Source organism: Agelaius phoeniceus, chromosome 1 (genome assembly GCF_051311805.1).
Source record: "Agelaius phoeniceus isolate bAgePho1 chromosome 1, bAgePho1.hap1, whole genome shotgun sequence".
Lineage (NCBI taxonomy): Eukaryota > Metazoa > Chordata > Aves > Passeriformes > Icteridae > Agelaius > Agelaius phoeniceus.
This window is the reverse complement of record NC_135265.1, coordinates 61,473,154-61,485,173: the sequence shown is the minus strand read 5'-3', so window position 1 is coordinate 61,485,173 and position 12,020 is coordinate 61,473,154. Positions and strand designations below refer to the sequence as shown.

Genomic DNA, 12,020 nt, shown 5'->3' with positions numbered 1-12,020 from the left:
ATCCCATTTCACAAAGGAAATTAAAGCGAACTGCTAAAGCAATGTCAATAGAAAAACACTAGCTCCTGAGTTGCAGGTGATACAAATTCATAACCTTTGGTGAGCTGACAGGATACTGTGCACTCAAGTCTGGGTCCTATGGTCAGTATTGGAAGCCCAGCTGATACATGGGAGACCCATGGAAGTACTCCTGCCAAGTGTACTGCTATGAACTTCTGGCTGCAGAGGCTGGACACCCTTTGCTTCACAGCCACCTTCATGCATGTGCCACAGCCACAGCAGTCCCCAGCGAGATGGGACCAGCTGCCATGGGACCCAGTGCTCACAGGCTCCCAGGGGCCAGTGCTCCTGCAGTAAAGCACAAATTAGCCTGAGGAGACTGAGAACCCTGAGACTTTATTGCAATCTGCAACTTCCTCACGAAGGGAAAAGGAGGGGCAGACACTGATCTCTGTGGTGGTCAGTGGCAGCACCCGAGGGAATGGCATGAAGCTGTGTCAGTGGTGGTTTGGGTTGGGAATTAGGGGAAGGTTCTTTACCCAGAGGGTGCTTTGGCACTGGAACAGGCTCCCCAAGGAAGCGGTCAGACCACCAAGCCTGACAGAGTTCAAGAAGCATTTGGACAACGCCCTCAGGCGCATGGTGTGACACCTGGCGTGTGCTGTGCAAGGCCAGGAGCTGGACTTCCATGATCCCTGAGCGTTTCTTCCACCACAGGGTACTCTGTGACTCTGGGCCTCCCCTCTCCCTACGAAGCGGGGCTCTCGATGGGGTGTGGGACACGAGGCTCCGGGAAGCAGAAGCCCCCTCCCGCCCCCACCCCCCGGCTACGCTCCCACTCCTGCCCGGGCGCACCGGCTGCCCCGGGGTCGGGTGCCGCGGGCTGCGATTCCCCGCCAAGCCGCCGCTTCTGGCCCAGCCCCTCGGCAGCTCCTCCTCCGGGGCGGCGCGGGCGGGCCGTGCCGGGCCCGCCGCCTGTCGCCGAACGCGGCCATGGCCACCCTCCTGCCGCGGGGCGCCGCCGCCGCCCGCCGCCGCTTCCTGCTGCGCCCCGCGCCGCTCGCCCCGGGGCCGGTGCGGGCCGCCAGCCAGGCCCTGTCCGCCGCCCTGGTGCGCCGGGGCGGCCTGGTGGGCGGCCGATGGGTGGAGACGGCCGCCGCTTTCCCCGTGCAGGACCCGGCCAGCGGCGAGGAGCTGGGCCGGGTGTCCGACTGCGGGGCAGCCGAGGCGCGGGCGGCTGTGCGGGCCGCGCACGAAGCCGGCGCCGCCTGGGGCCGCCTCCCCGCCAAGGTGAGCGGCCGCGGGAGGTGGCGGCGAGGGGGGCCCGGGGCGGTCCGGTCCGATCGGGTCTCCCGGGGCTTCGCTTCCCCGTCCCTGCGTGCGGCGGCCGCGGCAGCCTTGTCTCTCCCTCCTCCCAGGAGAGGAGTGCGCGCCTCCGCAGATGGTACGAGCTGATGATGGAGAACAAGGAGGAGCTGGCGCGGATCATCACAGCCGAGAACGTGAGTGGGGCGGCGGGGGTGGGCACGGGCACTCCCCCGTGCTGGCACTCGCGCTGGGAAAACAACACAGGCAGGTGAAAAGGGACACAAGTAAAAGGGACAGCCATCAAGCCTCTCCTTGCGTGCTTCACCAGTTTGCCATCATGTCCTTTTTAATAACTTTGGCCATATTGTGCACTCACATTGCTCTGCTATGTCGGTGGGTGACGTTTCAAACATTTCTCCTCCGGACATACATAAAGTGCGTTGGTTTGATAACGGTAGTACCTAATCAGAGGAATCCAGACCCATGATGCGCTTCTTGGCATGCAAAAGTGTACATCCACCTGAACCATGGTCCCCGTGGCAGAAATGTTTGTGACTGGGAAAAATCATACAAGTCTCCAAGTTGGATTCATACAGTGTGTATCACTGAGTAGTCTGGGAGCTCACAAACTGGTATCCTTTTAGACCAAACCTTGCTGGAAGATTCTTCAGCAACTCCTCTGCTGTCTCTCAGCTGCTAATGGTCATGCAGTCCACTGGATCAGACCTGGGGGTGGTCCAAAGCAATATTCCCAAAACAAATAACCCTGCGATAACTGTAACTGTTATCAGATAACTTGTAACTGTTTTGCCATGATTTGTGTCTTTCTTCAGAGTGGTAATAGCAGCTAAGTTGGAGTTTGTAAATAAATACATACTACATTTGCTGTTTCTCTTCCTTGTCCTGGGCAGGTATGAATCCAGGCACAGCAATACAAATTATTGACTATACAATGATGGTATATCAAATCCACACAACTATTGCTGCTGCAGTCGTATAATCCTTGCTGGAGATTACAGTGTGTGTCAGAGGGAGGGGATCATAAAATACTCTAACAAGAAGAGAAACTCCAAAATTACTTCAATTTGTTCGTATTGCTTCTGTTTGCTGCTTACAATGTATCTTCACTCTGATTTAATCAAAGGGGAAGCCTCTGAAAGAAGCACAGGGTGAAATCACCTATTCAGCCTCGTTTCTGGAGTGGTTTGCAGAGGAGGCTCGACGGATTTATGGTGATGTTATTCCAGCATCTGCAAAGGACAGAAGAGTCCTGGTGCTGAAGCAGCCAGTAGGAGTGGCAGCCATTATAACCCCAGTAAGCATAGCTGAACTCTTCTGAGTCACATAAAGGTTTTCAGGTCAGCCCCCCAGTTCAAAATGTCACTTACTTCCGCAAAAACGGGAGGCAAAATTTTCCCAACTTTGACTGTACTATTTTCTCTCTTCCTAGTGGAACTTTCCCAGCGCTATGATTACCCGGAAGGTTGGTGCAGCTCTGGCAGCTGGCTGTACAGTCGTGGTGAAACCTGCAGAGGACACACCTTTATCAGCATTAGCTCTTGGGGAGGTGAGCTTTCAGTACTAAGCTTTACCTCAACAGTGGACTGATAACAGGGAATCAGATGGGCTTGGAAGGTAGCTCTGGCCAGCTTCATATATGAAGAAAGGACAAACTGACTTGATGCAGGTATTTTAGTCTATTGACAATCTTTGCAAATTGCCTCTAATATGGTCTAGAGCCTCAAAGCGTATCGGGCCATTTTGATACTCAAAATATCCTTATGTCTTTAATTTAGTTCTTTGAACACAGCTTAAACCAGAGCAAAGGTGCTCTCTCAAGCACCTGTGGCACCTGTTCCTGGTTGTGCTGAGTCCTTTTGGCTTCCATTGACTTACAGACTTTTCTTCAAAACAGTGAACAATCATTAAGTGACTATTCCTCTTACAAAATGCACTAATTATGCAAATTCTGTTTTTCTTTTGTTGCAGCTTGCAAACCAGGCTGGAATCCCAGCAGGAGTGTATAATGTTGTACCTTGCTCCAGACAACAGACAGCAGCTGTAGGGGAAGTTTTATGCACTGATCCATTGGTATCCAAAATATCTTTTACTGGCTCTACAGCAACAGGAAAGGTACATACGTGGACAGAATATCCTTGAAGATTATTACTGTGGTTATAGTAGAAAGGTAGGGGGGGAAAGTGTGTGCCTTTATACAGAGCCTTCTTTTCTGGCTACTGTACACAGATTGTCCAAATAATTGTGTACCTCTTGAGATACTGCTTATATGTCTCAGCATCAGTACTTCACAGAAGAATGCCTGTCTGTAATTCTTCATAATTGCTCTTTATTAAACCATAATGTGAACAGTCCTGTACACGATGTCCTTGGTTTATATCATAAGGTGACAACATACTAATAAGAGCACTGAAACTGAGTTTCAAAGGTGCCATTCAAGAATGGTTTCAGCAGTTGAGAGGAAGTATTAGAGGAGTGAGACCCTGGAATCTCTGCTATCAACTGTAGTCAATAAGCAATCTTGTCAGCATCTCTAATTGAATCACTAAAATTGCAGACTGTGGCTACAAAAACACAGTTCTCTAGGACAGCTGTATGCAGAATGAAGCAAAAGTCTGGTATCAAGGCAAATCATAATACCAAATTCTGTCAGATCTTGGAAAACTTTTGTAAGAGTAGTCAAGATTTTATTACAAAAAAAAAAAAAATAGAACAAAAAAAATTTGACAATATTAGTGTATAAAAGCTTAACGTGACCTGAAGTTGATCAAAATCTTTCTCTCCATTAGTCCTTGGCCAGAATTTCATCTTTAAGGATTTTAATGGATGAAAGTTGCTTTTGCCATAGGAGATGGTCTAACATTGTAGAGAAGATGCAGATTATTTCCTTGCTAGAGTTAATTTTTTACTCCCTTGCATCCATGATTCCACTGTTCACATCTGTTAGAGGTACAGATGTGTGTGTCTCTTCTCTTGCCTGCAGATCTTGCTGAAACATGCAGCTGGCACTGTGAAGAGAGTTTCCATGGAGCTTGGAGGACATGCTCCTTTTATTGTGTTCGACAGCGCCAATGTGGACCGGGCTGTCGCAGGAGCCCTTGCTTCTAAGTATAGAAACTCAGGACAGGTGAGAATCTTTGTCCTTTTTTCTAGACAGTGAAGAGCTGTACATAAAGTTTAAGCTGTAAATAAGCTATTTTATGTAAAAGGATAGCACAGAACACTTCATTGTGAGAAGGGTCCTGAACTCACAAATGGTTCTGGGCACTAAAGCCAGTTACCAGTAAGTCTAAACAGCGACACTGAAATCCCATATATTTTTGTCAGAGCAAAGGGGTAGCACAAATAAATAGACCATTGAAAGCACTTATAAACAACTTTCAGGAAGAAAGCAAACTCAAACTCAGATAATAAAGGAGTTAGAAAAAAAGACCCCTGACCACTAAGTGTGATTTGAGTTTTTGCTGCTCAGTCCAGCATTCTGCAGTCTAATTAGAAGGTATTTCATGCAGCTTCTGGACCTTGGTTGATCCATGTATCTGAGTCCACAAAACTCAACAAACATTTCCCCAGCGTAAGCAACTTGGCAGTGTGACATACTTCACACACCCACTGACAGCTTGTTGAAGTTGTATTTCTGAAGTGAAATGGGAGGTGAAAGAAATGGCTTTGCTGGGTAACAGCTTAGGATGAGGGAGGAGAGGCAGGGGCCTGATTCTGTGGTATGAGGGCCAGAATGAATTAATAGATGGATTAAATACAATATAAACTAACGTGGTTTTGTCTTATCTTATTTGTTTTCAGACTTGTGTTTGCACAAACCGTTTCCTGGTGCAAAAGGGAATTCATGATGAATTTGTGGAAAAGTTTGCTAAAGCTATAGACAAAGAACTACATGTTGGAAATGGATTTGATGCAAAAACTACCCAAGGACCACTAATCAATGAAAAAGCAGTGGAGAAGGTATAAGTAAATATATAATTTTTAACATTCTAATTTACTTTTTATGATTCATAAAATAACTACATTTATGTTTCACCTTTTTTTCCCTTGTTTTATTAAAGCATATTGCAGTGTGGCTGGAAGTGTGTTCTGTCCCCCAAGTCCATGTGTACGTATAGACAAACAGATGTGGACAGTTCATGTAACATCCCTCTGTTTCCTTTAAGGGAGAGGCCTCCTTTAGGAGAAACTGATTGCTCCTGATTACTCCCTAGCTGTTCTCAAGACCATTCACTGAAATTGGATACACTGTGAGAGCTGTACAGTGATCCTGCAGTTCTGAAGCACTGTGATTGACAAGTGCTTTTGAGGAACTGTGGTTTTTTTTGGCAAAAGCTAGGCAGAATAATTTCTCAGGGTTAAAAATACCAGAATTCTTGATATTTGAAACTTCATGTGCACGGTTTGGGTCTTCTGTTTTGGGTGACCTGCAACTCCAGGAATATTTATTTTTTAAAAAATCCTTAAAGTCACATATTTTATAATATTTCACTTTTCCTAAGGCTAAAGATTATTGAGTCAAGTGGCCCATACTTTGTAAGATATTACAGCTCAGTTCCATGCAGGCTTGGTTTGAATCCATCACACATGAATGCTGCTGGATTCTCTTTATAAAAGAATGGGAAAATATTCAGTTATTTGGGAGACAAAGGATATAGTCCTTGAATTTCTTTCCTTCATGTCTTCCCTTCTTGCATCACAAAAGTGTAGTACGTGTATCAGGTACAACTATATATATAAATAAACACTCTATCTAGTCACTTTCTGTAATTTCAAAGGACAGTATTCTAGGTAGGGATTGCTGCTTTAGTTTTCTTATTGCTTTGTTGTCCTTAGATGAATTGTAAATATTGGGGGTGAGTAGAATCAGATGTAGGAAAATGTTCTCTCCAGTTCCATCTTGAGAGTTGTTTCTCTTTCCATGGCAGTCATACACTTCATTTCCATAGTGCTTGATCACTGATAGAAGATTCAGTCTTTAGTCCTGTAAAGACTTTTTCTCATATTAGGTGTAGGCTTTTAATTTCTACAGAAAAGTGGGCTGGGGACCACATTCATAATTATCCCTCTGAAATAATGTCAGACTGAGAGAAACAAGAATTGAAGAGAAATTAGATAATATTGGAAATGATCCTCTGCAAAGTGTAAACCTCTCTTCAAAATTTTCTCTTAAATATTGGGAGAGTATTATTTCTTCAGTTGGAAATGTATTATTGCTCATTCTTAAATGCTGACTTTTAACTTTTGTTATGCATACCTCAGGTAGAGAAACACATTAAGGATGCAGTTTCTCAAGGAGCATCTGTTGTGACTGGAGGGAAACGACACAGCTTGGGGAAGAATTTCTTTGAGCCAACATTACTTACTAACGTTACAACAAAAATGCTTTGCACCCAAGAGGAGACATTCGGCCCTTTAGCACCAGTTATCAGGTAAGATTATTAATTCTACAGATTAAAATTAACAATTAAACAATGAAGGATTATTTTGAATAAACAAAATTTGAAAGACAAAAAAAGTATTTTTGTATGATCATACAAGTCTTGTAAAAAGATTGGGGTACACGTGTGAAAACATACTGTGGATCTGTGGCTTGTTTGTTTCTTTTTCTTGACCTGATCTTAGCATCTCTGCAACTTTTTGAAAATTAAAGTATCTCAATGGTTAAGCAAGGCTAGATAGCAGCAAAACCTGGATTCATGATCTGTAGTATGAAATAGGAGACAGGACTTTTGAGTTTGTCATGTGATTTGCTAGTTCTAAGCTTTTCTGACAGAGGATGAGTTGGAGCTGTCTGTTCTCCTTAAAGCCTTCCCTGCCTTTGTGCAGACCAATTGGATATGATGGAAGAACATACAATTATCTCTCAGACTTGAGAGTGCTGTGTAGTTGGGGAAATAGGTAGGCTAACCCATGTGAAGTAAATGTCTTGGTACCATCCAGCTACCTCAGGGGGATAAAGGCAATCTTAACTACTTAACTGCAGTTTAAATTCAGAGAAAAAGGTAGACACTTCAGTGTTTCAAAATGAATGTTAAATTAATGTACACTTTTGAGAAAAATAAATTGACATTTTAATTCTCGATAAGACTGCTTCTTGTCAGTAAGTCAGCAAGACAGCCGGTGAACTGTGGGCCTCATTTTTGTTTTTTCTCTTTCTATTGACAGATTTGAGACTGAAGCAGAAGCTGTTGCTATAGCAAATGCAGCTAATGTGGGTTTAGCAGGTATGCTTCTCTGTCAGATAAATGTATTTCTGCACTTTGGTGAGCTTTAATGCTGTCGGTGATGATTTTGAATGTCATTAAGTCTCTTTTTTTTGAATGTCATTAAGTCTCTTTTTTAAGTCTTCTGCAATTGTTCCTTACTGATTTTCACTCCTGTATCTCTGTGTCTGAACAACAGGATATTTCTACTCCCAAGATCCAGCCCAGATCTGGAGAGTTGCAGAACAGCTGGAGGTTGGAATGGTTGGTGTTAATGAAGGCATAATCTCCTCAGCAGAGTGTCCTTTTGGTGGGGTAAAGGAGTCTGGCTTAGGGCGAGAAGGCTCAAAATACGGCATCGATGAATACTTAGAAATAAAATATGTCTGCTTTGGGGGATTATAAAAGCCTTCAAACAGCACAATCCCCACAACTTGGGAAAGAGTGCTGTTGTTTTTATAAGCTTCTTGAGCCAGAAATATGTATGAATGCAACCTCTACCTTCATTAGAACTAATCAGCCCTGTCCTGTGTGTGTATAGAGATATCTACAGTATTCTGTGCTGCCAAATGTTTTTACATAACCTTTGTTTATACACCCAGTTTTTCAGCAATGTGATCACAATGTCCATTATTTTTAGTAAAGAGTAGGAATGTGTATTTATTGTTCTTGGATTATCCCTGTGTAACTGGGAGAACTTTGAGACTTGTGCATAATGAAAACAGGTTGTGACCTATAGCAAGGGAAACCAGACCACCATTTTTTACTACCTTTAGTATTTCAGTGTGGATAAGGGAGGCTTTGGGATGGCAGTCTCCCTTTAGAATTTTTTGTAAATACTCACACTCTCTAATGTGTTATGTGACCTTTTTTAGAAGCAAGTGTGTGGGTTTTTTGTTTTTGTGGGGTTTTTTTGTTGGTTTTGGTTTGGGGCTTTTTGATTGGTTGGGTTTTTTTGGGTTTTTGGTTTTTTTAATTATGGGAGAAATCTGCTGCTTACAAAAGGTGAGGAATTGTTTTGAGCTATATCTGGGCATCCACATAGGCTGACAGACGGCTTTTTCAGCACTGTTAATGCTGACTGCAAGGCTGCTTTAGGTTTTTGAGCAAAGAAGTGTACTTGGGCCTTAACAGCTTGCATGTCTAGGATGAAATATAGCCCTTGTTTGATGCCTGTTAGCCCCAGCAGAACAGGACAGTCCAGGACAAAGAATTGCTGGCTTAGTGAGAAGCAGGAAGAAGATAAGATACTCACAGGAACAACTTGCAGAATTATAAGGGGAGACTATAAGGGCAGTGTGAAGAAAGCACAAGTGGTGATAAACTCCCTCTCTTCCATAAAAAGACCTTGACTCTCCTTGGGTAGAAGTACAGTCCCTGACGTAAATATTGCTGAGTGTCTATAGGAACATAACTCACCCCCTTCAAAGAACAGGAGCAGATATCCATCCCTATTGGTTTGTGTCTTGAATTGGATTTGTGGTTACACTGGTGAAGGTCCATTAGGGAGGAAGGTTTAAAAACCTTTGAACATGGCTCATTTGTGACCTAAGAAAGATTTAAATAGTGGTGGTTAGAGGTGAGGCTTTGACCTTTGGCTTGACCTCACTATTCTGTCATCTTCAAAAGATGATGTAAGGCTTCCTCAGTATGAAATAAACAATGTTGTTGAAAACATTTTAATGGCAGTCAAACAAAGCACTTTAAATGTGCAATGTTAATTTGGTGAATAAATCAGCACGGCAGAAGTTAAGTGGAATAAATTTTGTTTCTTGTGTTCATTATTAAAAATAAATAAAAGAAGGCAATGGAATCCTTCTTCCTATAAAGTAATGAATGTACCCTTTAAAATGAAATACTTTAAAATATTTTTATCCCATCAGGCAAAGAGGTACCAGGTAACACAAGACTTAGAGGGAGCGAGAGCAAGCTGGAACAGTTACACAGGGTTTTTGTTTAAAGCGCACATAAAGTAGCATTGACTGCTACTCCTTATTTTTAAATATTTTTTATGGTTGTATTTGTGTAGCAGTTGAGACCAGGTGGGTCTGTCAGTACTGTGTGCATCATGCCAACTGAAGGGCAGTTAAAGGATATTTACTGCCCCTCCAGTAATTCCCAATTCACCAAACCCATGTATTTGTGGTAGTAAGGACTGTAATACTGTTATCTGTGCTTGTCAAAACCACAAAAAGGATGGCCTCTTTCTACACTAGTTGCAAGAAACTTTCCTATGCCCAACTTCTAAGATAACGCAGTTGAGCACACAGGCTGCCTGAATTTGGGGGATACAGGAGAAAGCTGTTTGCCAGCCTTGGCTACTGATGTGTTTAGTATTAATTGGAAAAAACAACAGGGTAAAAGAAGGTCACACCTAGGTGCCCAGCTTCCACAACACAGTGATGCAGGAATAGTTACAGGTATTGTACACAGGTAGAATATCTGCCACTGAAATTCAATTGTATCTGCCTGTGAACTGCATAAGGTCAAAATTAAAATCATCTTACTTGCAGCGTATGACAGTGTAGTATTTAACATGAGTGTACTTCTTGGGACAGCGCAGTTGGAGGATAAATTATTTAACCCTTGCTCTCTTCACTACAAGTTACTGATAATGCATTGGTACATTTAAAGTCTTAATGCCTTTTAATGTGCTTTTCTGATAATGGCACTTCTAATGAGTGTTTAATTTTTTTTTTTTTGCAAATAATACTTTTTACAATGCCTGATAACAAGCACAAACAATAATTAAAGATAATGTTTGTAAGAAACTTAAGAGATACTTTTGTCTAGATTGGATTGTGGTTGGATACCAGCTAATATCCTCATGTCAGTAAAGTCTACATCAGTTAAGCACAGAATAATCAAAGTTATCTTCATAGCAAAAGCTGGGATACTTCAACAAAAGACTTACTTGAATTCTCACACCTCAGTTGTGTTGATTGCACTCGTGTTAGTTTAGCAATTCCTGGATATTAAAACTGTGATTAAAAAAAATGTTTTCAGTTAATAAATAACTTCTGTGAAAGCATCAGATTTTGTGGTTTATTACATTATTCAGTGCTGGATTTATGAATTTACAGTAGCCACATTAAATTCAATCTCTCAGATTTACAGAGATTTTCTTCTGACATCTTTATCACTGGAAAAGACAGCACTTCTTTGCATCCACATGTTGATATAGTGTAAGATTTCCATACCCCCAATTAGAGTCCCTTGAATCTAAATCAGATAGATGAGACTACTTGGGCACAGTAATATGCCATCAGTCATTTTGTATTGCCAGTCTTTTATGCTGAGTCAAACATTTTTATCACAAAACAGATCAGAGTGTCTTCCCTGCTTCTGTAATGTGATTACATGCATAATTCTTTATTTCATTTGTTAAGATTTGAAATAGAATTTTTGGAGCTCTTTTACTTCTATTTATTTAAAACAGTCTTGAAGCCTGAGAAACTGTTTAAATTTCCATCTTGACACAGTCATGGCCAAGTTCCAGTTAATTTTCCTAAGTTACTCTTTAAACAGCTGTTTCACAAACACACACACATCCCCACACACACCCCCACTGCCTGACTTCTCTGTGTAATGAACTCTAAAGAAACTATGTTTACCTGTTCTACTAGATATTAACAACTTAGCTATCTTAAATATTTAAGTGTGGTGTTTAGAAGCCCTAAGTTACATTTTAGCATGTGTTTAAAGGGTTTCTAGGTCAAAATTTCCTGCTTAGGTCCTTTCAAGAAGAACCATGAGAAGCTAGTGGTTTAGTCAGTTCATCAGTGAGTGCCAAAGCTGCTTAGCACAACTTGGCTGAAGTTGTGTTGGAATCATGTCCATTATCTTCTGCTGCACCCCTTACTCAACTGGGATGGGGGAAGGCTACTGCTATTACCAAATGTTCAGTGCAATAACAAAGGGGCAGATTCCATCCTTCAACAAAGGACACATATATCTCATCAGGTCATTTAGCTGCCAGGATTCCCTTGCAGTCCAGTGGCAATGTTTTGTGCCACCCAGACTGTGGTACTGGGTATCCAAACAGACTTAAAAAGTTGCTTTCATGCTGTCTGATTTTTCCTTACAGAAAGACACTTGTATCTCATAGCACCATTTATTATCACTATTCAGTACAAACTTAAAACACGGTGATGGAAGGATTTTTCTTTTCCAGTTCAGAAACAAGAGGCATAACCTACCCCTCTCTAACAGCATATTTGGGTTATATTCCACACCTGTCTCTCTGATTACTGCTAAGCAGCTGACTCAAGTATGGAGTCTGTGACAGAGTAAGCCACTGAACCTGTGAAACTACCCCACTTGACATGACAGCTGGTGATTACTTCCACACAGCCAATTAAACCAAGTAAGGACAAGCACCACATGAAAATTTATTGTGAAGTGCAGTAAATTATTTTTTTCCTGCTCTCTGATCTACTGAATTATATTACCTCTCTAGTAAAAGATGCTTCTGCCAGTAGGGAG

The 12,020-nt window shown here is 42.3% G+C and overlaps 1 protein-coding gene across 1 annotated transcript; it reads left to right on the top strand.

The window, feature by feature from the left end:
* The first annotated feature begins 944 nt into the window (after positions 1–944).
* ALDH5A1 (aldehyde dehydrogenase 5 family member A1) lies at positions 945–10,569 on the top strand. Its single transcript, XM_054643213.2, has 10 exons — positions 945–1,290; positions 1,419–1,502; positions 2,453–2,623; positions 2,759–2,875; positions 3,298–3,441; positions 4,310–4,453; positions 5,131–5,289; positions 6,592–6,761; positions 7,498–7,556; positions 7,735–10,569. The coding sequence occupies exons 1-10, from the start codon at positions 994–996 to the stop codon at positions 7,938–7,940; spliced, it is 1,551 nt and encodes a 516-aa protein (XP_054499188.1). The 5' UTR covers positions 945–993; the 3' UTR covers positions 7,941–10,569.
* The last annotated feature ends 1,451 nt before the right edge of the window (positions 10,570–12,020 follow it).